This window comes from Cydia fagiglandana, chromosome 8, assembly GCF_963556715.1.
Source record: "Cydia fagiglandana chromosome 8, ilCydFagi1.1, whole genome shotgun sequence".
NCBI classification, from domain to species: domain Eukaryota; kingdom Metazoa; phylum Arthropoda; class Insecta; order Lepidoptera; family Tortricidae; genus Cydia; species Cydia fagiglandana.
In genome coordinates, this window is record NC_085939.1 from 18,539,711 (window position 1) to 18,565,617 (window position 25,907).

At 40.0% G+C, this 25,907-nt stretch overlaps 2 protein-coding genes across 2 annotated transcripts in view; one reads left to right on the plus strand and one right to left on the minus strand.

Annotated features, from left to right (window-relative positions):
- Positions 1-397: 397 nt before the first annotated feature.
- The window catches only part of LOC134666835 (phosphatidylinositol 4-phosphate 3-kinase C2 domain-containing subunit alpha), a 37,683-nt gene continuing 12,173 nt past the window's right edge, over positions 398-25,907 (minus strand). The window contains exons 7-33 of the mRNA XM_063524153.1: positions 24,693-24,783; positions 24,217-24,360; positions 22,767-22,855; positions 21,624-21,861; positions 20,789-20,964; positions 19,439-19,652; positions 18,247-18,451; positions 17,125-17,322; positions 16,106-16,224; positions 15,416-15,585; positions 14,814-14,980; positions 14,033-14,166; positions 13,726-13,814; positions 13,278-13,451; positions 12,835-12,992; positions 12,455-12,542; positions 12,204-12,333; positions 10,566-10,721; positions 9,949-10,099; positions 9,286-9,442; positions 8,859-8,992; positions 8,239-8,346; positions 7,285-7,485; positions 2,147-2,343; positions 1,591-1,736; positions 1,078-1,242; positions 398-548 (exon numbers count right to left, since the gene is read on the minus strand). Coding sequence (XP_063380223.1) covers positions 450-548; positions 1,078-1,242; positions 1,591-1,736; positions 2,147-2,343; positions 7,285-7,485; positions 8,239-8,346; positions 8,859-8,992; positions 9,286-9,442; positions 9,949-10,099; positions 10,566-10,721; positions 12,204-12,333; positions 12,455-12,542; positions 12,835-12,992; positions 13,278-13,451; positions 13,726-13,814; positions 14,033-14,166; positions 14,814-14,980; positions 15,416-15,585; positions 16,106-16,224; positions 17,125-17,322; positions 18,247-18,451; positions 19,439-19,652; positions 20,789-20,964; positions 21,624-21,861; positions 22,767-22,855; positions 24,217-24,360; positions 24,693-24,783 — 4,098 coding nt within the window. The 3' untranslated portion in view covers positions 398-449. The remainder of the gene's footprint in view (positions 549-1,077; positions 1,243-1,590; positions 1,737-2,146; positions 2,344-7,284; positions 7,486-8,238; positions 8,347-8,858; positions 8,993-9,285; positions 9,443-9,948; positions 10,100-10,565; positions 10,722-12,203; positions 12,334-12,454; positions 12,543-12,834; positions 12,993-13,277; positions 13,452-13,725; positions 13,815-14,032; positions 14,167-14,813; positions 14,981-15,415; positions 15,586-16,105; positions 16,225-17,124; positions 17,323-18,246; positions 18,452-19,438; positions 19,653-20,788; positions 20,965-21,623; positions 21,862-22,766; positions 22,856-24,216; positions 24,361-24,692; positions 24,784-25,907) is intronic.
- Positions 4,174-6,889, plus strand: LOC134667071 (uncharacterized). Its single transcript, XM_063524367.1, has 3 exons — positions 4,174-4,337; positions 5,094-5,229; positions 6,098-6,889. The coding sequence occupies exons 2-3, from the start codon at positions 5,100-5,102 to the stop codon at positions 6,856-6,858; spliced, it is 891 nt and encodes a 296-aa protein (XP_063380437.1). The 5' UTR covers positions 4,174-4,337; positions 5,094-5,099; the 3' UTR covers positions 6,859-6,889.

A 25,907-nucleotide genomic window follows, 5' to 3' on the forward strand; every position in this document is an offset into this window, starting at 1 on the left:
CCACGGGCTGTCCCGTACAAACGCATTGTATTTCCTGTGTTGCGGCTTTTTTCTCGGCATTTAAAGCAGGCGATTATTTTTCTGTGCATATTTTTGGCCATTTGTCATAGAAAAGGAAACTCTTATAGCTTTAAATCTTCAGAAACTTCGCGTTTGTACGGGACAACGGTAGACAATTTCATGGAATGCTCCTTCTATAGGAAGCACCTATGTTGGTCACTGTCCTTTCTAGCGGTCCACAGCGCGGAGCCGGCGAGTAGCAGCTACCGTGGGATGTACTCCAGCGAGTACCACGCGACGGTCTCCTGTCGGAGGGGTAGGATCTTTAGGCCTATGTACACTCTACAGGGTATCGTAAAATGATATAGTTCTATAGGATGCTATACCTATATCGATGACAGTAAATAGTCCTATCTAGCGGTCCACAGCGCGGAGCCGGCGAGTAGCAGCTACCGTGGGATGTATTCCAGCGGGTACCACGCTACGGTCTCTTGTCGGAGGGGTAGGGAAGACAGGGGGATCGTCACTCCGCCGAGGAACGTGTTTTCCTGTGAACAATACACGAGTTAGAATGATTTTCTCTAACGATTTCGATGAAATTTGCTATATAGGGGCTTTCAGGGGCGAAAAATCGATCTAGCTAGGTCTTATCTCTGGAAAAACGCGCATTTTTGAGTTTTTATGTTTTCCGAGCAAAGCTCGGTCTCCCATATTAAGGGGCTACCCGAGAATTTCATCGATTTTTGAAAAAAATTGAAACGGGACTCCTTTACTCCGTTATCCATAAACGCGCTACAAACCTCACAATTAGCTAATAATAGTTTTTCCCTATCTGTCTTTTGACTTATATGTATGTAAGAAAGGGATGATACAAAATTTAACTAAATCAGGCCCGTAAAGTTTAATGAATAAGGGAGTTAAGATATGGGGCATTATCTATGAAAAGGGACCTTATTGCCGTTGGCGTTTACGCCGCACAGCGTCGCGCGGCATTGTATTCATGTCGGAGCTTCGTTAATAATGGTGTAACCGCCATCGACGATAAGGTCCCGTTTCATAGATAACGTCACATATTACCTGTAGTGAGTCGTAGTGCCACACCGTGGCTTGTAGACACCGGTTCTGCACTACATCTATGGGCAGCCGGTATTCCAGCATCTCCATGAAGGAGGGGTGGGAGTTGCGTTTGAGGACGCGCGTTTTTCGCTTCGTCTCTTTGGTTGGGTCCGGTACTAGGTACACCTGGAAATATAAATCGATACGTTAATATGTGTAAGTGTCGATAGGAAAAACTAGGAAAGTTACAAAAAAGACATAATGGTATTTTTCCCGTTATTTTTTTTTTAGATAAAGGCAAGACTTTTTTTAACAAACTGAGGCACTTCCATACAGGCTGTTTTATTGGTCGATAGGGCCCGCATGCCGGGTGCGGGAGATTTCCATAATGCATGCCATTATGAGTCACAGGTCACAGCATGCTGTTTATCGACTAATAAACTGAGCCTTAAACCTTAAATGCATGGTTTTTTAAAGCGTCAGACTAATTACACAAGCCTGGACACTGGGTTAAGCAATAATGTGCTCTGTTACCTTGACGTAAGGGTTGGGCGGGATGCCCTGCGCCGTGGCGGCGAGCGACTGCGCGTGTAGTATGAGCACGGACAACACTCCGCCCGCGTACTGGACGGACATCTTTAGTGAACCGGACCCGGTGTTCTCCGCTTCTACTGATTCGCCTGGGCATAAAATAGTTACTTGTGAGATAAGTTTCAAGAGTAGGTATACAAATACAATCATAAAGATCGACAAATACTAGCACCACACCGGAGGAGGTGTTACATGCGCGTTGCCGCCCTTTTAAAAACCTGTACACTCCTTTTTTGAACAACCCCATAATGTAGACCCTCGGAAAAACCTCTGAAGGGAGCTCCTTTCACAGCCGGAGCGTCCGCGGAAGGAAATTCCTCTTAAACCGCACAGTACGCGACCATTTAGGTTCTAGGGTGTGAAGATGAACACCCTGCCGACGGCGAGCGGTGCAGTCATAGAAAGCGGCCGTTGGCATCATGTCAAACAATTCCACAGAGCCCATATAAGTGGCTAATGGACTGAAGAGACACAAGAACACATTGTACAAGCCACTCACCTCTATGCTTCATTCTCTGTGGTTCAACATCTTGTTGGTCCCTCAACAATGGATGGAAGAACGTATAGACTAGATCGGAGTGAGCGATCTCGTCCGCGAGACTGAAGAGCGAGGTCAGGAACGCTTGCACGTCGCCGAATCGCCGCTCGGCTACTTGGCGTATGTTTGAGCGGCCTACGTGAAGACCTGAAGGCAAGCTGGAAAAATAATACAAATATATTTCCAAATTGACATAACAATGAAACCTTAGTAATTAAATAATATATGTCAGAATATTTTAAATCAATTGGCGAATGCATAATTTTTAAATATAGTGACGTTTTCAATAAACAATTATCTCTTGGCTCAGCCCTTAAGAAAACACCGTTAAAATCTGTCGCAATATTCCCGAGTTTGTCTGCTATACAGGGTGGCCAAAAAATAAGTGCATTCCCGATAGCAGGGAGGTTTTGGGATTATACTGAGCAACTTTTACTATGGGACCAACCCCAAAGTCGCGAAAAAAGAAATTGGCTGTTTTATACATTTGGGCCATTTTCTACGGGAGGGTAAATTTTTTTCGCGATTTCGGTGTTGGTCCCATAATAAAAGTTGCTCAGTATAATCCCAAAACCTCCCTGGCAACAGGAAAGCAGTTATTTTTTAGCCACCGTGTACATGAAGTCCATTAGGTGCACACTGATTGACATCATTCGCTACCTTGCAGTAAACGTAAGGTACATTTGAAGTGCCGCACACAAGGCTAAACATATCATTGTGTACTATCATAAAAGCAATCAATTCTTTAGTAACGATTATAACCATTAAGAATTCCATTTAAGATATATGACTCATCCGTGACTATGAGTGACTAGTGTGATTTTAGTTTAGGTTAGGTACAGTCACCACACGGGATTGTTATGCCATTTAGAGTCCTTGCTAAACTGGAAATTCTATAGTGTAAGTATTGAACAACCAATTTAGTTAGAACCCTAAATGGTGCAACAATCGCGAAGAGTGATGGTACAGTCATCAGCAATAGTATCTTACACAACTAGGACCGCAAAAATATATGACGCGCTCTTATTGCGCTCCAAATAAGAATGTGTCACATATTTTTGCGGCCCTAGTTGTGTAAGATACTATTGCTGATGACTGTACTAAGTTTATTGCATTTATGTGTATACTTTTAAAGTGTGCTGTAGAGTGGCATGTAAGTTAGAAATTATTTTATACCGGGTGGGCCCTGTAATAGGAGCAATAAATTAAACTGTAGACTGTACTCAAGTGTACTTCTCAAACAGACCAACATTAGTTCAGCGAGTTTAAAAATAACTTGTGTTTTGATTTTAGTAGTAGTAAACACTTTATTGCACAAAACAAGTACATAACACAGAGAATACAGTTAATATGTAAAAAGGATTTTTAGCTTATTTTAATGTTTATTTATTCTAAGAGGCAGTATGTCTTGCGGATTCGGTTATGTTTAAGACGTGACAATCAACGCCAGTTACAATTATGATAGCGTGCATTGAAGTCAATAATTATTTTTTATGAAAAATATGAAGTCTAAAGACTTCATTATTTTTAAAATTGTTAAACATAAGTTGTATCGTTTGAGGAGCACAATATTTGTTTTAATTATTTGCTCGTGTTACAGGGTCCACCCGGTATTAAGTAAGTTACACTTTATTGCACGGAAGAGAGCAATACAGGTACATCAGATAGAGCATAAATATAGTACAGTCGCCATCACTTATATCGGAGCGGCCAAGGTGCTCAAATATCTGAACACGCCTCTATTGTCAGGGCGTTAGAGTGCGTGTTCAGATATTGTGAACACCTTGGCCGCTCCGATATATCTGATGGCGACTGTACATACAAGGGCGAACTTATCCCTAAGCATTTAGACGTGTTGGTAAATGATTAAGAAAAATCCACATTTGGATGAGTTTTTCAAATAGGTTGCTTGTTTACACGAGCTTATATACCAACAGATAAATTCGTGGTATTTATTCAGATTAATTTGGCCGGATCCGATACGATAGCGAATTCACGGTCGATAAGATAAGCATTAATCGGAACAGCCCACAATGTTATCAGTCCACTAACGAATGTTACACAAATCGAAAATGTTAATTATTTGGTTACAATAATATTGTGAAAACCTCTTCTGAATTGCAACGGCTGTGATTGGATCAAAACGCAAAACGTGAGTATTATGTACAGTTTTTTTTTCTTACACTATTTCTTATTGTTTTTATACATTGAAACAAGCGAAATTGTCGAAAAGGACCTAAAAACTCTGAACATTTCATATTTGACAACCCAGGGCAGACCGGGCGCAAACGCACAAGAAGGCCCGAACCCAAATGAAGTATAGATTAAGGGCAAGAAGAAGAAAGTATACATGAAAACAATTAGACTATGTTAAGGCACAGCAATATTTGTATACGAAAATACATTCCATTTATGAGAATCATCATTAAAATAACTTTTTTTCGAATCAGTTATCAACTAAACACTGAAACAGTGAGCTAAGGTTTTAAAAAAAATGTTATAGTTCTGTCTGAGGCTTAACAAAGTTCAAAAGTATGGTCCCATCCGGAAAAAGGCATGACACATGGCATTCATGTAGCTCAAACCAGAGACGAATACAAACAGTCCAATAAAATTATATAAGAATAGTGGATTAAAATATTTAAATGTTTGTTTAGTTTGTGTACAATTTAAAAACTTGTAATGAACCTTATAAAACTTATTGAGACGAGTTAACTTTATTTTTTATACAAAAGTTTCGTGTGTACAGTCGCCGTCAGATAAAAAAGGTGCTCACAAATATCTGAACACGCCTCTATTGTCAAAGCGTTAAAAGTGCTTGTTCAGATATTTTCAAACACCTCGGCCGCTCTGATATAACTGATACTCCAACCTAAGCTGAATGTAACCCAGCATATTATTTTATTAGGTCCAAATGTTCAAATTCGGGGGATGGAAAGCGTCTCTAAATCTCAGCGGTGTCAGTCGCCGTCGAGAGGTGTACGACAACGGACCGGACCTGTCCTCAGGAGGGGCCTACAGATCACATAGGGAAGATGTCTTCGGTGAGTGGGTACTTCGTTAAGACCTAATGTTCAAGTTCTGAGGATGGAAAGCATGGCTGAACTCTTGTGGTGTCAGTCGCCGTCAAGAGGTGTACGACAACGGACCGGAGGTGTCCTTAGGAGGGGCCTACAGCACAGTATAAGGAAGGTGTGTATAATTTATAATTTTATTTATTTATTATGTTATGTATTTTTTTTTAGTTAGCCTGTTGTGGTGTCCCACTGCTGGGCAAAGGCCTCTCTGATTTCCATGACTCCCGTTGTAGTGCTTTCTCCGGCCTGCCACTGATGAAGGCGTCCAAGTCATCCCGCCATCTCCGTCTGGGCCTGCCACGTCCGCGCTTCTTTTGCAGCATCCACTTGGTGGCTATACTAGCCCACCTATCCGGATGCATGTGGCAGACGTGACCCGCCCAGTCCCACTTCAGCCTGGCGGTCTTCTCCCCCACGTCAGATATGCGTGTTTTGGAGCGCAATGTGGTGTTTCGGATGCGATCCGTCCTTGTGACACCTAGAATACTGCGCTCTATTGCTCGCTGGCAATATGTTATGTATATTCCTTGAAAAGTCCGAATACAGTATTTTTAAACCTGGATTAAAATCCACAAAGACGCTCAGCGCTTGGCAATCTATCACCTTTTAAATAAGTTGAATTACTTAGTATATTTATCATGTAAAAGAAGAATATGCCTAGAATATTATTAGTATTAGTCTAGGTAGAATGCCGCTCCCCGCCCATCTAATCAGATACCCAACCACTTATCCAACCACTTAAACGTGTATCTGTTACTAGATAACGTTATCTCTAAGGCTGGGTAATGACACTGATATAATAACAAACCATTGATAATAAAAACTTCGATTTCAGGACGCAACAGTATATCGGAACCACCGAAAAAACTAACGCCATCTATGGTGAAGCTACCTCCTAGTAAAGAAACAATAAAAACATCAAAAAGTGCCAGCGACTTAAAAGACCCTCATAATCTACCTCCACAACTTAGGAAGAGTACGCCAGATGTCTCCACCGATCCTAGAGGCGGACCTTCGAATAACAGAGACTCCTCAGTTTTATATAAGAACGCTAAAAATAATGCGAAAGACAATAAAAAAGATAAAGACAAAAAGAAACAAGAAAAGCAGAGGCTAGCAGAAGAAAAGAAGAAAGCTCAAGAAGAAGCGAAGCAGGATAAACTAAGAATACAAAGAGATAAGAAGATAGCTGAGCAGCAAGCGAAAGACGTTAAAGCAAGGAAAAAGGAAAGTAAAAAAGCATTGCCGCAAGCGAGCGTTACAAAGTCCTTAGTACCTACGGAACCGCAGAAGAATCCTCTAGGACGCGTGGCGACGAATACTCTAGAAAGTTCTATAAGTCGTAGCAGTGGGCCTCCGCCTTACACGGAAGAAGCTAGTCCACCAGAGAAGCAAGTAAATAAAAATGATTCCACTGGCAATACCAGCTTTAGTAAACCAATAGAAAATAGTAGTTGGGACTTAATATCGGAGCATCGGAGTCAGATTAACAGGAATCCTGTGGCCAGTGGATCCAGACAGAAGCAGATGGTGCTGGATCTGCAGCTAAGTTTTGACAAAGCGCAAGCCAGTGACAGGGATAATAGTGAAGTTTAATCAATGTAATATTAAAGTTTTTTTATAAGTTTATTTGTTTTTTTTTGTGACCCAGTAGACAAAAGTAGTTGTTAGTTGTTTTTCGTGACCCAGAAGACAACCATAATACATCTTAATACTAAAGGAACATTCTATTCTAGAAAGTTATATCCTCCAGCCGCCCAGAGGCCTATTAAAAGGCCTCCCGTTTTATTCCAATTTGAATCTTTATTTTGACAAATCAAAATTGCATTTGACTAAGCACGTTTTGACGTCTGGGCGACTAGAGGATATTAGTCGTAATCATCGTTCGGCTGCCGCTACAGGTCACATTTTTCAACCGAAACTCATGAAATTCTGTGAAAATTTTGTTAAGGATACGATTGGCGACGCGATTGGATTTTGGCGAAGTCTAGCATACACAGAGCCACTAGTACTAAGACTTACCTGTGAACTTTAGCCAGTGGGAAGTGCAGACATATCTTCTGATAGAGCTCGGTAAAGTGCTTATACGACCGGTATAGTACGGACGGCGTGGCCTGGCCCTGTCTGTAGATCCGTAGAGCGTAGACGTAGTGCTTTTCAGGGTCGTATCGTTTCTCGAAGCCGAGACATTCGACGCTGACTAGGCGGCCTTCTTGCGCCATCCTGGGAAAATAATTATATTTAATCATCGTCAATATATTTAAATTAGAATTTGAAAATTATTTTATTGAAATATAGTTTATTAATGGCCAGTTGTGTCAAACGGACGGACGAAAGGGCTCAATAGACGAGATTTTTTTATGTCAAAGAACATTTTCTTGTTGTCATTATGTAGTGTGACCCAGGAGACATCACCGTTGAAATTTCAGAACATCGCACATAGTTTATATTTTACTGAGTCATATTTTTAAGAGATTTTCACTACACGAAAGAGCACCAGATGCAAGACGTTTTCAGATTTCAAGAATAGGGAATATTAGGCAACGCTCTGCGTAGATGGCACCTTTAGAACATACTGTATGTTCTAAAGGTGCCATCTACGCAGAGGTTTGTTTACTGTAACAGTAAACAAACCTCATTGACATTATCAATGACACATCATACGTCACGTCAATCACATGGCTTACCGCGAAACATGACAGTCGAAAGTACGGTTTTTGCCTCTCTATCACTTTTGCTTATTCGATCGATAGAGAGGCAGATAAAGAAATCCCGATTTTCGCGTTTCGCGGTAGGCCACCCGTAAACAAACCGCCTTGGTGCATCAATGTCATAGTGAAAACTTGTCAAAAAACTGTTTATTAAGGCCTAATATGTATAAGTTACTGCACTCTGGCGGCATCGGCAGAACATTGCAGCAGTACTCCCTATTCAAATATGGCATGATTTTGAGTATTAGACACTATAAATTCTTACGTGTAAGTCCTTGGCATGAAGGACAACAGTTCTGAGGAGCTGTTACTGGTGTCGCCGCTCGCTCGGAACTGCGCCAGGTTGTGCAGGAAGAAGTTTATCGGCGTGAACCTGTGACAGATACCAACCTTATTTTATTATATGTACAATAATGCGCCAACTACAACATTTCGTTCTAATGCCGGTCGTCGACGTTGTCAGTGGAACGATTTAATGTAATTGTACTAACGGAACGGAAGGGTGACAAAGCGACTAGAACGTTGTTTGTGAGTATGTTTATTCGCACACTTAATGGTCCATACTTAAATTTACTTCTGGGTTGTTTTAGCTTAAATGGTATGCAACCGGGTAGTGCTACTCTCAGCGTAGTATCATAGAAGTAAAATTTTACCTACGCGTGGTGAACTCGCGCTCTTCGTAAGAGCTTCATAACCACATTATCTATATATTGAAGTATTTATAATACGTATTATATATATCGTTGTCTGAGTACCCACAACACAAGTCTTCTTGAGCTTACTGTGGGCCTCAGTCAATTTGTGTAAGAATGTCCAATATTTATTTATTTAGTATTAAGCGTTTACGAAGGTCGTCTGAGTAGTATATGCATACTGAGTACTGACCGACTCTTGAGCGAGGAGTGTATGAGGCGGGCGAAGGCGGCGGCGGCCTCGGCGTTGGTGGCGTCGGGCATGAGCGCCGCGCGCACGTAGCTCACCGCCGTCGACGTTACCCCGGGGACGCCGGAGGCCGCCATCTGTTGAGACATATGTCAATATTAGTTTTATCTTAAATGGTAAGCAACCAATATATTCCACCAATTCGCACGAAGCGCTTTGCTTCTACTTTCCTTATGCGCACTGCCAAGGAATGGAATTCCTTGCCGGCGTCTATATTTCCGTGTTCTTATAACCCGGCAACCTTTAAATCAAGAGTGAACAGGCACCTTCTGGGCGAGCTCGCTCCATCGTAGGCCACGTCTACGCCTCGGCTAGTCTGTGGCCATGAGTAAGCCCATTCATAATAAAAAAAAATAAAAAAAATGTTTACCAAAGCGAACAGATCTAATATGTGGTCGTGGTGCTGCCTTATCACGTTGAACGCCATACAGCATTGTTCGACAAAATGCTGGAACCGTTGCGTAGGACGGTCCCCTCCATTGATCACGTAGACCATGTCATTTGTTAGGACGAACGGTGCACGATCCCTGTCAATGAAATTTAAGTTAAAGGTGTGAGTATTATTTTTGAATTAATTCTCACGGAACGATTTCGGCATGTGAAAATAACTCATTAAAATTATAATTACTGAAGTCTAGTAACAGAATTTGACTTATTACAGGATGTAATTAGGTATGTTCGGTCATATTCGGTTTCCATTTTGCGCGGACTTCAGCCTGCTTGTAATGCTGTTGTGTTTCCTAATTATAAAACGTTCGAGAATAAGAGCAGAGTTTTATTCACATTTTGTGTACGCTTCTTTTTCTCTTGAGTCACGAAACACAGATCTTGTGTTCCGTGACAAGACACAAGACCGAAACAACAAAAAGATATTTGAATTAAAAACCTAGCTACACGACTCATTGCTATAATATAAATAATATTCTGCTCATAATCATTTTTATCACGTTGAGCTTCATAATCTGTCTCCCGTCTCCATAATCTACTTATGAGCTTGACTTTTCATTAGCACCGACATTAATATAGAACTGACCTCTTAAAGTTGCCAAACATCTGCGCGTCGCCCAAGAACTTGCCAAAGTCTATATGAAAGAGATGGCCTGATGTCTTCAACATGATGTTGTCGTTATGCCGGTCGCATATTCCGAGGAGATATGTCGCTACGCTGTAGCCGGCGCACGAAGCTGAGAATTGAAAAAAATATTATTGAGATAAAAGATATTTTGCTTGTGATGTGAGTTAGTCCTTAGCTGAGTCGTATAGGGTCAAGACAACCATTTCCTACTTTAGTCTTAACATCGGGCATTCAAGACAGCCGAGGCGTAACTCACAATACTTTTTGCATGTGTTCATTCTGTGCTGGTTGCACGAGAAAGTGGAGATAAATCACATAGCGTTTATAAACCAATTCCTATTAGTATTTAATTGAGGCTCGTTAGGCCAAAAGAAATATCACAATCGTCTCCTGGGTCACGCAGCACTTGAAATGTATGAATGTACCCTTGCTGTCGGAGCTCATGAGGAAGAAGTCAATGTATCAATATTGTCCCCTGGCTAGCATATAAGAACAGAAATGTTTCATATCGAAGCAGATCCTGTTTTTAAAGACTTTTGCGATCTTTAAATTACTTTTGTATATATAATTCTCACCCGTAAAGTTGTCTCTGGCCCGCTGGTACTCGAGCTCTGAGGGGTTGTGCTTGGCGAGCCACTCCGCTATAGGTTTGTCTTTGAACGAGCCCGTGAGGCCCCACTCCGTCTGGATGGCTCGGAGAGTTTCCGCTTCTGCTACTATTTCTATCATGCCTACAAAACAAAGCATAACATTTATAAAAAGTAATGATAATAAATTATAAAGAGCTATATTATCATCGTCTCATACAAAAAGAAAACAAGTACGTAAGAAAAATACGAATTAATCTGTCACAGACCACAGAGCAATATAGACTACGTGTATATGCATAAAGTTCAATTTCAGTTTTGACACTTCGGTGACGTGGCGTAGTGACCAAGGCCTGTTCACTTCCTAAGAAAGTTATGTCCCCAAATAATTGCGCATGTGTGCGCCTTAAGCTTCTATGTGTGCGTTGGCCTCCGGGAAAAAGTTGCGAGTAATAAAAATAAAAACATTTTTCTACAGCAACATTGCTCCCAACTCTGATTTAAATTATCACGAATTTTATACAATATTAATCATAAAACGGGACTTAAAACGCTTAAAACTTAATTACATGCGATTAAGTTTTATAATGAATATTTGCTTCCAACTGTCTTTATCAATGTTCATAAAATATATGGAGGGTAGGTACGTCTACCCACCATAATAAAAAATATATTTGTCAATGACTCTGTCCAACTGCTGTGGTTAAAGTTCATAACGAAAATTTTATTTTAATTTTATTAACACGACCCAACACTTTTCCTATTGGGAGTCGGGGTCGGCCTTCGGCTCTCCGCCGGGGTCGGCCTTCGGCTTCCCGGCCAGAAGCTCGCCCTTCGGGCTCGCTTAACCTACTTGGCTATTTGACTTTGCCCGTGTCCGCCACCATTTTGGATTTTTTCAAAAAAAATTTTGACATGGTAATCTTGGGCCCCTAGGCTCGCCACATGTCAAATCTCAGCGCGCTCGGACCAACTTGAAAAAATTAAAAAAAAGTCGGCCATTTTGAATTTTTTTTAATGTAGTTTGTTTTGTCTCGGGGCCCTCTATGATATTTGGTCGAGCACCCCCCAGCTATCACGCATCGTTTAAAAGTTGCCATACAAACAAACAACAAGAATATTGACCATGTTCGAATCCCGGTTATGTATGATAGATTTAAAAAAAAAAATTTAATGCCATTATTATTAAATCTAAATTCGAAGCCATGGTTCCTAAGAACAGATTTCGCTATCTCTTATAGTTTCTGACTTCTCCATACTGACCCATTTAGATTGATCACCCTGTATAATGTTATAAACATAAACATGCCTTTTATTTAAATCAATTGATAATACCACAAACAAGGGGTAATATTTGCATCTTGCATATATTTCGTGATATATGAAGATAACAAATATGTTTATCAACAGAATTACTACCTACCAATACCCGCCAGGCTAAACCGGTTGTCAACTTTAGTTCCATTGGTACACAAAGACGGCGCCACTAGTATAAACGTATAAACGGTTGGGGACATTTTTTTGTATGGAGTTACCGTTCTTCTCCTAGTGAGTATTATATTCTTTGGTAGTGACAGCTTTTGTGTTTGATACGGCGTCGAAAAGACAACAACAATAACGACTTACCTCTCCTATCGCTTGTCGGCAGTGTTTGAAAGGTGACCATCCGGAGGTCCAAATTAGCTTTGAGCCACAGGCTATCCATTACTTTCATTACTTGAAGCACTAGGGCATCTTGGCGCAAGTCATCGCCGATCTGTCAAATATAACGTAAAATATACTTGGTGTTTTTTTTTTCATTTAATTTATATCCTTGTGCAAAATTAAATGAAAATGTGACTGTACGTAATCTGGGAAATTAGATATTGCTTTCATACCTTAAACATGGCAGGTACGACAGCGTTGTCACATCCGATAAAGTTAATTTTGAGAGGCAGAGTATTCGAATTGAAGTACATACACGACCTGTGAAAAAAAGAATTATAATGTTATCCGGTTTATAAAACTATTAAAAGGGTTAATATACTTAATTTTGTTGCCATGGTTAAGTTCTTCTGGGTCACTCTTAAAACCATTATTTTATAGGATTTAAACACATCTAACACGCATATTTGTGGCAGTTATAATCCCCTTTCCAATATGAGTCATTTACTGAGCACCCTAAAATAATGTGGTTTTTGTAAAGTTATTTTGCAAACTGTGCTAGTTTTGTCCCCTGGCTGACGTGACAGTATGTCATAAATGTTGTGTGACTCACTTGACATCGACGTCGTGGACGTATTGGTGTAGAGCGAGCGGTAGAGCGGCTGGTTCGGCGCGCAATAGAGCGGCAAGTTTCTCGCCGCCGGTGCTGAGAGCACGAGCACGGCCACCGTCTTTAGCGGCTTTTACTGATAATGCCACTTCGGATAACGTCTGCAAAGCAATAGCAATGTTAACATTTGCAAACTTTTCAACTCCCGAAATAACAATCAAATAATTTAATTTCAATAAAAACTGAAAATGTACAATAGTATTATTAGTGTCTCCTGAGTCACGGGGTTTATACTTCATGGGACCAAAATGTCTACTCAAACAGTGAGTGATTAATATAGTTTTAAGTTAATGTCATTGAAAATGGTCACAATTACAACAATCTGCCTGTAGAACGGTAAGTTGTTCATAGGAAAATTAAGTTTAATAGAATAAAATAAGACCCACCTTCACTAACAACTGTTGTCTGACTAGAGTTCGTGTAAGTTGTTCACCACACACCGCTAGCAGAGCCCTTAACATAAGTCGATATCTCCACGTTGCAGTCACGCATTCAACGGCTTCCTGCGGCTCGGTCGCGTTATCTTCTAAAGTGATACCTAGGAACTCTTGACTTGGTGCCTGAAACAATAAATTGGTCAATTATGGTTGTTTAATACAAAGTTATGTCTCCTGGGTAACTTTTAAAAGGTATAATTTATTCTTACATTCTCGTAGCTACATAAATTAAATATGTATATTCATTGAATTAACTATTACTTCTTCAACAATAAATGTAAGTATTTTTCTTTGAAAAAATTACAAGTAATCCTCCTTAAGAGCACGATAACAACACCAAAATTGTTTTTTTTTTTAAAGAAATTAAAAATTAGAAATAAAGCGATATCGAACTTACCTGTGGAACATTTGGTAGTGAATGGACGAGTAGCCAGAATAATCTGTGAGCTACCGCCGGCGCCGCTAAAGCTCTTGACAACAATAATTCTGCAAAATAAAAAATGTCTCCTGGGTCACAAAGGAAATTTATTTAATCCACAACATAGTACATACATCAAAAACACACATAACTGATAACGCGTAGCCAATGTAGCCATAAGTGTTAGCAATGGACTCGAAACGTCAGGACGAATCAATTTACAAGCAATATCCGTTAAAATTCTTATTTTAAAGTGAAAGCTCAATAAATTGGCAACACAACATACCAGCTAGAGGACTAGTCAAGTAGGTCTCGTGTCGTAAAGCTTGTGTCAACTGTGGGAGGACGCGGCAGAGGTCGTCGTCTGACATTGCGTTGAGGAGACTTGTCGCTGTTTCTCGCACCTCCGAGTCGGGGAAACTGTGCAGGAGAACATTATTTACGAAAAGCGTTTAAATACACTCAAAAACATTAAAACGAGACAGTTTGTATGAAAATTCTACTCGTGATCCTTTATCGTTGCTCTCGAGTGTAGGTGCGATAAGTTAATGCACCGAAGTTCGCATAGATGAATAATCCGTCTAAGATTAACTAATTTTGCACCGACTTATACTTTTTATAAAAACCAAAATATATTAATGACAACATGGCCACACTTTGTCATTGCTAATTTATTTATTATTATTATTTATTGATCAAACATAAACACTAACACGCACAATCACAATGTGCTAATGATACGCAGAGTCAGCTTGGTCTGGCTCTAAGTAACAGAATTTTTTTTACCGTGTACTTATTGACTTCTAGAAAAAGGCGTACGCATAATTATGTTCATTGAAATAATGTTATTTACGTGTTATTTATCAACGTGGAGTAATCTGTCTCTTGGGTCACATATCAATAGAGTGCAAATATAGTTACAAAAATTTAACTATGCGTTTTAGCATGCGAAAGTTACTAGAGAAAGGCCTCAAGATTGCTATTCTTGTTTTTTGGCATCATTATATTCTTGATCTAAAAAGCAATACGAATTTTCAAAAACTGCATCTTAAATTGCAACCAATTACCAGGGCAGCAGCAAGTGCATGGCGTTGAGCGGCGACGGTTTCTCCCAGCGCCGCAGCAGGTTGACGAGCTGTGCTCGGTGCTCGCCGTACCAGTTTGTGGCTGCTAGTAACACTAGTGGTAAAGCGCCTGGTAACTCAACGAGATATTGGCGTTTTTCCCACATCACCTGTGTAAAATAATGTTATTATTGTGAGAGAATCAGCTTTTTGGTCACTCGTTGGCATGGTTATGTTCTCCTGGGTCCACCATTCTATGGTATTTAATTGATATGGTTAATTTATAGCATTCAATTTAAATACCACAAACCCCGGTTTTACAGTATTCAAATTATCCACACATGCATGTTTTGGTAGATAAAAGCTCTTAAAAGGAATAACAACAAGAAATAGTTGATGCCCCTTACAACTGCTGGACAAAATATCTGTTCTCCCACTCTATTCAAATTTCAATTTTGATTGGCTAGTATTGTTGTCTGGGTAGCTAAAGGTTATGAAGTGACTGACAGATGTTGGAAATGCTTCACTTGGAATAAATGGAATAATTAGCACGAACACTTCAGTTTTATTTGTAACAGCGTCAAAAAAATGCAAAAAAGGCTTACCTCCCTACAGTCGGTAGGCATCCTCTGATACGCGCCCTGCTCAATAAGATGTAACAACTGAGATTGCGTATGGCCGTCGAGTGAGTCGAAAGCTGGCAGCGGGTCTGTTATTGACTTCTCTATTTCGCCGGCCGTCCAGCGCACGCCATGGTGGATGTACGTTGGGATTTCTAGAAAAACAAAATACGTTAATTTTTTTGCGTTTGCAGAGGTGTCTCTTGGGTCACGTTTATAAAGTGACTCAAGAGATATGTTTTCTATATGTATGATATATGAGAGATCGAAATGGAGTTCTAAAATGTACTCGAAAGATATTGATATTTTCTTAGTGTGATATTGTCTTTCGGAATAATTCGGACACTATCTATTAGGTCCCCAATTAATTATCAGTTGTCCCCAGTGGTAACAATTGTTACTTTTTAATCCCACTGGTAATTGGTAACTAACGGGGATAACACGAAAATCATCATCATCATCATCTCAGCCATAAGACGTCCACTGCTGAACATAGGCCTCCCCTTTTTTATGGGGGGTGAATGCCATAATCGCCACGCTTGGCAGGAGGGTTGGCGATCGCAGTCGAGTACACCAAATTTGAGGGACGCTGCTGCCCGTCATCCAGTGGTCTTGTTTAAGGACATACCCGGGTCCTTCACGAAATAATAACACGATAATAAGTGAGTTAATTACCAATATTTACAACGGGGAAGGGCTCGGGCGGCACGTCCATGGGGTGCGGCGCGGGGCCGAGGCGGCGGTCGCAGCAGGCCGGCCACAGAGGTAGCACGTATGACCCGGACGCCAGCATTCTGGAACAAGACGGATAAATAATCTAGTCTCTCAAGCCATTTCAATAAAAAAAAGCTTTTGGCAAAAATTTAATTTTTGGTAGAAGGTTTTATATCTGACTGTACTTTTCTTTCCACAGGCAACTAATGCTCATGGAGACAATTCTAAAAACCCCAAACACAATTAGGTTTCGTTGTTTTATCACATAGTTCCTATGGCCACCTCCGGTCTCCATCATCAGATCAGCTCGATGACACCATAATATTGCATTGTCACCCGACTTACGTATGTATGCAAAATTTCAACTCAATCGGAAACCGGGAAGTGGATCAAAAACTTGCAAGATTTGATTACAGACCGGCAACGGTCAGGTGAAAGTAAATAAAAGCTTGTAAAAAAAGCGGCAAATAAAAAAAAATTGGCGCTAAACATTGTCCTTCTATAGAAAATTTGGATTTCTTGCCTTTTTCTTCTGACAAAGTTGTACCGGCTAAATTGAATAACTACAGACGCGCAACTATAAGCTCAGATTATGTTGTATTCGTGAAAAAATATGATTCTATTCTGATTTCTCAAATTAGTTTTTTTTTTGTTTATAATGTTCGATACTAGTATTCTATTTAATGTCGTCGCCTTTTTTTTTATTGCGATGTCATTTTCTCTTTACCAGGTTATGTACGGTTTGTATCTAACTGTTAACACAAATATAATCAACTTCAAAAAACAATTCAGAATGCCATCATTTCATGGTATTCATAAAAGTTCCACTTTACCCAATCATTGAATTAAGTACTATACAAAAAATACATACTTTTGTTACTGTAGGTGTAGGTTTCTCTAAGAAATTACTGGATCGGAAATTATAGTCCTTTTATATTATAAATACTGGGTGTTTACCAAGCATATTTGATAGTATTTACCCGTCAAAGTCGAACAGCTGTATACTAGCCCAGCCCAGCTCCACTTGGTCGTACAGCACGTCGTCGTTGTCGTTGTTCTGCTTGTCGTTGTCGGTCTCGTTGTGCGCGTCGTCCGGACGACGAGTGCGCCCGTACAGTGTTAGCACGAGACGCGCTTCGCGGGGGAGCTGGCTTATTGGGACGTCTTCTAGGTTCAACCTGGAAGGAAAATTTATGTCCGTAAGATAATATACCATTGTCATCATCATTCGCTTGCCCTTATCCCATTCACTTGGGGTCGCGCAGCATGTCTTTTCTTCCATACTTCTCTGTCGCCCGTCATCTCATCATTCACTTGCGTTCGTTTCATGTCATCTCTCACACAGTCCATCCACCTTTTCCTCGGTTTTCCTTTCCTCGTACCTCCCCCTACATTCATTCGTCACAAGACCGTACCACGCTAGGCGTCATACCATCATCAATAGTAGTTTATATGATTGCTACATAATGAAAGGCATTAAAACACGAGTGTGGGTTTATAAAACGAGTTGATAGCGAGTTTCATATAAAAATCCCACGAAGTCAGCGTAATCCGAAACTCTTTCAACGGTCTTATACGTCTCATATTATAGTGCGCCTAAACTTATGACACAATCATACTTTTTACTCACCAAATAATTCTTGTGCCGCAGTTCACCTAGCCTTATGACATATTATATGACACTATCTTACTATTTCACTCACCAAGTATCAAATATGATCCTCTGATAGAACCCAGCGCTATCTATCCTAGAAGTCTGCGTAAGCCGGAGCGTCTTCAACGGTCTTGTGCCGTAGTGCATCTAACCTTATGACACTATCTTACTGTTTCACTCACCAAGTATCAAATATGATCCTCTGATAGAACCCAGCGCTATCTATCCTAGAAGTCTGCGTAAGCCGGAGCGTCTTCAACGGTCTTGTGCCGTAGTGCGCCTAGCCTTATGACACTATCTTACTGTTTCACTCACCAGGTATCAAATATGATCCTCTGATAGAACCCAGCGCTATCTATCCTAGAAGTCTGGGTAAGCCGGAGCGTCTTCAACGGCCTTGTTCCGTAGTGCACCTAGCCTTATGACACTATCTTACTGTTTCACTCACCAAGTATCAAATATGATCCTCTGATAGAACCCAGCGCTATCTATCCTAGAAGTTTGCGTAAGCCGGAGCGTCTTCAACGGTCTTGTGCCGTAGTGCACCTGGGCATGGAACACATATTCTTCGTGGTTCCAACTTGGCGGTAGGCGGTGGACCGCCTCTATGCAGAATAGTGTCGTTTCTGTCATTTTGTAGGCGGGCGTCGCTTCTGTGGACGATATGGGAGATTTTAGGCTATTTGTATAAAAAAAACCGGCCAATTTTTATAAAAACAAAAAAGTCGGACTCGGGCACGAAGGGTTTCGTACCTTCTTCTTCTTCCTCGCGTTATCCCGGCATTTCGCCACGGCTCATGAGAGCCTGGGGTCCGCTTGACAACTAATCCCATGATTTGACGTAGGCACTAGCTTTTACGAAAGCGACTGCCATCTGACCTTCCAACCCAGAGGGTAAACTAGGCCTTATTGGGATTAGTCCGGTTTCCTCACGATGTTTTCCTTCACCGAAAAGCGACTGGTAAATATCAAATGATATTTCGTACGTAAGTTCCGAAAAACTCATTGGTACGAACCGGGGTTTGAACCCGCGACCTCCAGATTGCAAGTCGCGCGTTCTCACCGCTAGGCCACCAGTGCTTACGAAGGGTTTCGTACCATTACACAAAAACTGCAAAAAAATCACGTTTGTTGTATGGGAGCCCCCCTTAAAAAAATATTTTATTTTGTTTTTAGTATTTTTTGTTATAGCGGCAACAGAAATACATCATCTGTGAAAATGTTAAGTGTCTATCACGGTTCATGAGTTACAGCCTGGTGACGGACAGACGGACAGTGGAGTCTTAGTAAGAGAGTCCCGTTTTTACCCTTTGGGTACGAAACCCTAAAAAGTTAATGATAGTAGTTGAAAGTTCAGTAGTTTATTCTAAATATATGAATCTTTTCCAGTGGTCGTGGGTTTAGTTCCCACCTGACACTGAATTTTTGCACTTTTAATTTGTTTCTAACCTTAATACCATTGTGCGCAGACGTTTCTACTTGATACAAAAAAAATAATTTCCTAAAATTCCTAAAGGAAGATGTATGTGATGCATCATGAATGTCAGCTGGCGCTCCGATGGTGAATGATCAAATAGGTCGTCAATCACTAACTAGAGAGAAACGAGACCTTATTAGGACGGTTAGTGTTCAATACTCACTGTCAGAAGCACCCTGCGGGGTCAAGTGTGAATCCGCCAGCTGGAAGTCCAATAACCTGGTCCTAGTGTACAGAGCTATGAGCGAGCGGACGGCGTCCCGTACGCGGTTGCACTGGTGCTGCACGGTCTCGCGGGCGGTCGCGGAGCGGATGGACACGGAGCAGTACTGGCCCGTGTCCGCTTGGATCTCTGGGGTTATGAGGTTGTTGGCGCCCTGTGAAATACAATAGTTATTTGTTTTACAAGGGGGCAATGTTGTTGCTTAACCGCTCCACATAGGGGTATGTGCCCATTAAAGCTGGCCATTAGTCGACTGTAACGTCAAGATGTAAAATCAGTCCAAAATAAATTAGTTTAGTATATTAGGCATATTTAAGTATTAAAAACGTTAAAAATAATTTTGGCCAGCTTTTTGGGTCAAATACCCCTATGTGCGCTCGTGCTAATATTGATACCCGAGCAAGTGAAGATTCCAAAATTGAATCATGAGCGTAGCGAGTGGTTCGAAAAATGGAATCTTGAGCGTTGCGAGGGTTTCAAAGCACGAGGGTTAAACAAAATTTGTCCCCGAGTGAAACACAAAATATTTAACCGCACCAACCCGAAGCAAATATTAAATGTAAAATATCAAACAAAATCAAACCAAATCAAATCCAAATGAATGTTATTAAATATTCATCATCCACAATCATCATTTAACAGTCAATTCTACCAGCAAACATAAGTAAACAACTCATAATTTGCATTTGATTACTTTGCCTCACATGTGAATAAAATGCAACTTTGCTATCAGTTTTTGAAGTGCAAAGTAAGCCTTTCCGAGCTGGTGTGGTGAAAAATATTTTAGCTACACGCCTAATATAGTGTGCGACGGGTTATCGTGAACCTTGTCGCAATGCACTAGGGTTGATATTGGGCTGTAGCGGTCAACGGATAACTAAATAATGTTGTCCGTAGAGTCATATGTAGAGCAAAATTTTGTTTGACGATATAATGAGTATTATTGATCCGATCCATATGCAAATTTTGATAGAAAATGTTTCATATAAATATCAAGAGGTCTCTTTGAGGTGTTCTACTAATATGCAGTTTTTTCGCCTAAATAGTGTTTAGTTTTTAAGTGTATAAACTGCATAACTATGTTAGTCTGTAAGCATATATGCATATATTTGTTGATATTTATATGAACCAATTTCTATCTAAATTTCATGCATATCGGAACAATAAAACTCATTACAACGTCAGTCAACTTTTTGCTCTACACATTGACAACATTATATTACATTAAGGGATTTGTAACATGGGCCTTGTTGCCTGATTTTATTTAAATTAATAAATAAATATACATACCGATGCACCCGTAGCTGCTTGCGCGAACGCGTTAAGCGTGTGAGTCACATGTAGAGTTTCCACTCCCCCCGCTAAAGCACAGATAGCCTTGACGGCTTGGAAGACTGCTTTGGGTGAGCAAGTGCCTTCGGCGCCTACCACGCCTACTGCGCGTGATAGCTCGCCTTCTAGAGTTTCTGTGAAGTCATTAAAAGATTCGTTATCACTATAATTAACGAATTTAGGGAGCTAGCGAAGCGTCTCAATGATGCTACGGGTGACCAGAAAGCTGGGTACTGCCTTGCCTAGCGAATTGGCATTGACCAGCCTTCTGGGCACCCTACCATCCGGCGCCGAGCTAGCTCCCATTTTTTTTGTAAATATGTGTAAGTACATAGTTTAGTTTTAGTTTTAATATTTAGTTTATTTATTTTTGTTAATACTCTTCAGACATTAAAAACTAAATTTAACGATTGACATAAAACTAATTCACGATCACATAATATTTTTTCTACATTTTTCATTTTCGGATTAGCTTTTTTTGTGGCAGTTCAACACTTAATAAATATTTTCATAAATAATAAATTTACTAAACATTATATTAGCGTGCAATAAGAATGGGCCCAGCGGTGTCACGCACACGAATTCGCGCCAATCGTGCAGCCTAACGCCACAACGCGATTGGTTGATGAGTTCGCATCACGCGCGCGATTGGTCGCAACTAGTTGCCTAAGACTGCAGGATTGACTCGAATTCGTGAGTGACACCGCTGAACTAGCACCATTTTTAGTGCCCGTAAGGCCTGTCTTTAGATATATGTATGTCAATGGCAAAAAATCGCAAAATACATACTCACCAAGCAAAATAGACAAATTATCAAAAGACAGTAACGGCGCCGCTCCTTGCACAGGAATCAAATCATCTAAAGACAGATGCGCGTCCCTAGCGTCGTCTCTTTCTGTCCTAGCCAACGCCCGGTCCTTGCCTTCGTGAAGGCATAATCTTACGTCCTTTTCTAGCCTAACGCACTCGCGTATATAGTCGTACTCGCTCAGCGAGCTGCCTGGCGTTAGGTATTCTTTGGCACCCCATACCTGAAATATACAAGTAATTAAACGAAACCTAGTAAACTCTAATTAATTTTATATTTATACAAAGGCTATAAGTCAAAGGCTACACAAAGGTTTTCTCAAAAAAAAAAATTCATATCAATCCAGCTTTCATGATTCATTTTAAGACCAACTCACATTTCCCGAAAGTCTCATCCTCTAATGCAGCGGTCGGCAACCTTTTAGCAGCCAAGGGCCAAATAGTAGTTAACGGAGGTGACGCGGGCCGTACTTTGTTAATATTTATGACTTTATGAGACATTGTCGTTTGTCACTATTACATACAAAATAGCCAAGGCGGCTCTCGGGCCGCAAGCGACAGGTTCACGAGCCGCATGCGGCCCGCGGGCCGCAGGTTGCCGACCGCTGCTCTAATGTGGACCTTTGATCGGGATGCTTGAGTTGAAATTCTATTGGCGCATATGTGGTCGACAAATCTTACTATGCCTGGATAAAGTTTAAGAAACATAATATAATATGTCAATGTCATAATGTCACGATTCCCCAAACGCAGGGGATTAATCTCTTGACAGTTTATTCTTTAATAAAAGTCGGCTATTTTGCGGCTCCTTTAAATTAAGCTGATAAATACCAAAAAACTTTACTTTATTAAGCTATCTTTATTGATTGCTGCGCACCTACACCATGCATGCAATAAAGCATCAGAAGATTAATAGAGAAACGTAGACAGCAGTTACTTTTAGACACAATTTCTATTTTGAAACCCGTATAAAACTATAGAGGTAATTTGATTGTGACGTCACATACTAGTGTTTCATATACATAAATTTCATAGTAGCAAAATCATTTTGACAGTTCGAAAAAGATACTGATTTCACCAGTAGTCAAATACCCTATTACAAGAATTACGAAAAAATACATAAACTTACTCTTAACATATATTCAGAAATATCATCTCTTGTATCTTCGTCGAGTGAACAAACTACGGTCAATATCACCTGTTCTACGGTCGACTCCACTGAAACAAGCAAATTTAAACCGTATTACAATAACCATAGAACACATTTTACATTATTATTGAATGCCTTTGCATATTGCCTATGTTAAGAATAAACAATGAGTTTTTACAAGTGGCTGTATGTCAAACAAAGTAATATTATAGTTCGTTTTTTTAGCATTAGAAATGAGGTAAACAATCTTGATGTGTCTTTTAAATAAAAAACACACCTTAAAAAGAAGTTACGGCAAATATGTAACAATTATGAATCTAATACGATCATTTATATTCTTCTGCTTTCATAAGTAATAGTAACTGATTTAAAAAAAGCGTTTTTCAATTAAAATACATGTCAAGATCGCTTACCTTCTTTCAAGTTCTTTCTAATGCTAAAAAACGAATGTGTCAAACAAAGTAATAACAAGGCAGAACACTAACTGCTGAAGCAGTTAGCAGATGTTGCTATATAGTGGCAAACTTTTTGTGGTGGTGGCATGTTTATACATGACTTTCCTTACTTGTCCCCGACACTCATCTTTACATGGCGACCCTGCCTTGTATTTTAAAATAAACTAGCCTTTATAACAATATAGTTTTTTTTAATAGAGTTTATAATAGTTTTATCATCAGATGTGAAAGTAAACAGCTTCTCTAATTGATTGTGGTAGACTATAGTTCGTTTTTTTAGCATTAGAAATAAGGTAAACAACCTTGATGTGTCTTTTAATTGAAAAACACATTTTAAAAATAAGTTACGGCAAATATGTAACAATTATGAATCTAATACAATCATTTATATTCTTCTACTTTCATAAGTAATAGTTTTTGATTTTTAAAAAGCGTTTTTCGATTAAAAGACATGTCAAGATCGCTTACCTTCTTGCAAGTTCTTTCTAATGCTAAAAAAAACGAACTATAGACTAGAATATTGATTCTAGTATTAGTAGGGTATTTTAACTATTTTTACAGTAAACTAGTCTTCATAACAATACATTTAAGGTTTACAATTGTTTACGGTCAGACCCGCGAAGGATTCTACAGAATGGTTTTGGAATGTGAAGCAGAGTAATTTGACTTTGACAACACTTCAAGTTTAATAGTTTACGGGTTGCTCGCGTGGTTAGAATGGACGAATCTTTGTCTATGTCTAGTCTTTATGACAAGGAAGTTAAGGTTTATAATAGTTTACCATCAGATGTGAAAGTGATAGGTTTTCCGAATGGTTGTGATGGACTAGAATCTTGATACTAGTGTTGGGAGGGTACTTCCCCCCCGAGCGGGCCGCCACCACGTGCCCGGGGTTGCTCGCGTGGTCAGAATGGGCTAATCTTTGTCTATGTCTAGTCTTTATGACAAGGAAGTTAGGGTTTATAATAGTTTACCATCAGATGTGAAAGTGATCGGCTCTTCCGAATGGTTGTGATGGACTAGAATCTTGATACTAGTGTTGGGAGGGTACTTCCCCCCCGAGCGGGCCGCCACCACGTGCCCGGGGTTGCTCGCGTGGTCAGAATGGACGAATCTTTCTGTAAACATCAATAATTATCATTAAAACAAATAAATTTGACATATGGGTTATAAATTCTGCACCTTATTACGCTTGTAACACGGTTTATTGTCCAATAATTTCAATGGTGTTAGTTTTGCTTGTCACCCGACGATTTTATATAATTTAAATTACAGAATTATGGCCCGCCAAGTGAAAGCAGTATCTCGATGCACAAAAAGACTATTATTATATAGCAAAGTGTCAAAGTGACAAATGACGGATAGATACAAACGTTTTTGACATACGTTTATGAATAAAGCTTTAAATATTTAAACAAAACACAGTTTAGGAATTATACTATGTACTTACTTCTTACATCTAACACCATCTTTAAAAACGCTTTGTGCTCGCTATCACTGTTCCTCGTCCTACATTTCACTATGCAGTCGTACAGTTTGTTCTGAAACCAGGAATTATAAGTATTTTTTTATATAGCAATTTACATATGTCACTAGTTTAAAGCATTTAATAACTGGAGTCGCCTTTAAGAGCATACCCCTCTGCCGAAAACCTTGCACAATTGTGCAAACTTTAAGGACTGACCTTTATCTGACATTTGGACATGGCTATTTCTCCTCGTCCTTGCTTCGCTCTCCTCAGTGCTGAGGGTCGTGCCCTCCTAGTGGAGCACATAATTCCGCATTGCAGATTTGCAGTCTATTTGATCCCTTGCGACTTCTAAGGCATCATGGACCTTCATGGATAGCGATTTGCTTAGCGACCAGGTTGGTGGGACCATCGCGTTGGACTGCGGCCCCTTCTCTTTCCTTCCATCGAACCTGTGACCATTAGCTTTTCCAGGTTGTCTCCAGTCTTCCTGGCTATGTGTCCGAAGAACGCAAGTACTCTCCGGAGACATGTGGTTGAGAGTCTGGTGGTTACTCCGAACTCTTTGAGTATAGAGGCGTTGGTCCGGTGTTCGGTCCAAGATATCCCTAGCATTTTCCGGTAGCACCACATTTCAAAGGCATCAATGCATTTCCTATCAGCTGATTTAATTGACCAGGTCTCAGAAGCATACAGAAAAATTGAGAATACGAGCGTGCGCAAAACCAAGTTGCAGCTAGCAACTTGATTTTGCGCGTAATATTTCTACGTTACGTACATAATAGCCATATATTTGACGTGCCCCTCCCCCGCAAAAATCGGCAGAGTGGTTTGTACAGAAAATGATAGACAAGGCGTCTCCAGTTACTAAATGCTCTAAGAGTCTAAGGTCACTAGTTAACTTTTGCAATACACAAATATGAAACAAAGAGGTGGTCTATCGCATATACTTTTTAAAACTATATTTCCGGGTCCATATTGGGTCGCATAATAATTGATTGTCCTAATGTAATGTTACGCATAAAACTCATTTCGCATAATTATTATTGTGCTGGAAATATTAACATTTCTGAAAAATTATAACACAAACCTAACCTAACCAACCCTATTCTACACAACCTATGCAAAATATTTTCGAAAATACTTTCTGTTTCAGCTGGAGAAAAAATATGCGAAAAGAGATTTATGCGTAACATT

Bases quoted from the DNA above. Each gene is read 5' to 3' on its own strand.
- LOC134667071 (XM_063524367.1), top strand. From the start codon at position 5,100: ATGTTCAAATTCGGGGGATGGAAAGCGTCTCTAAATCTCAGCGGTGTC. The intron at 5,230-6,097 runs GTGAGTGGGTAC...CTTCGATTTCAG, and splicing joins ACATAGGGAAGATGTCTTCG to GACGCAACAGTATATCGGAA.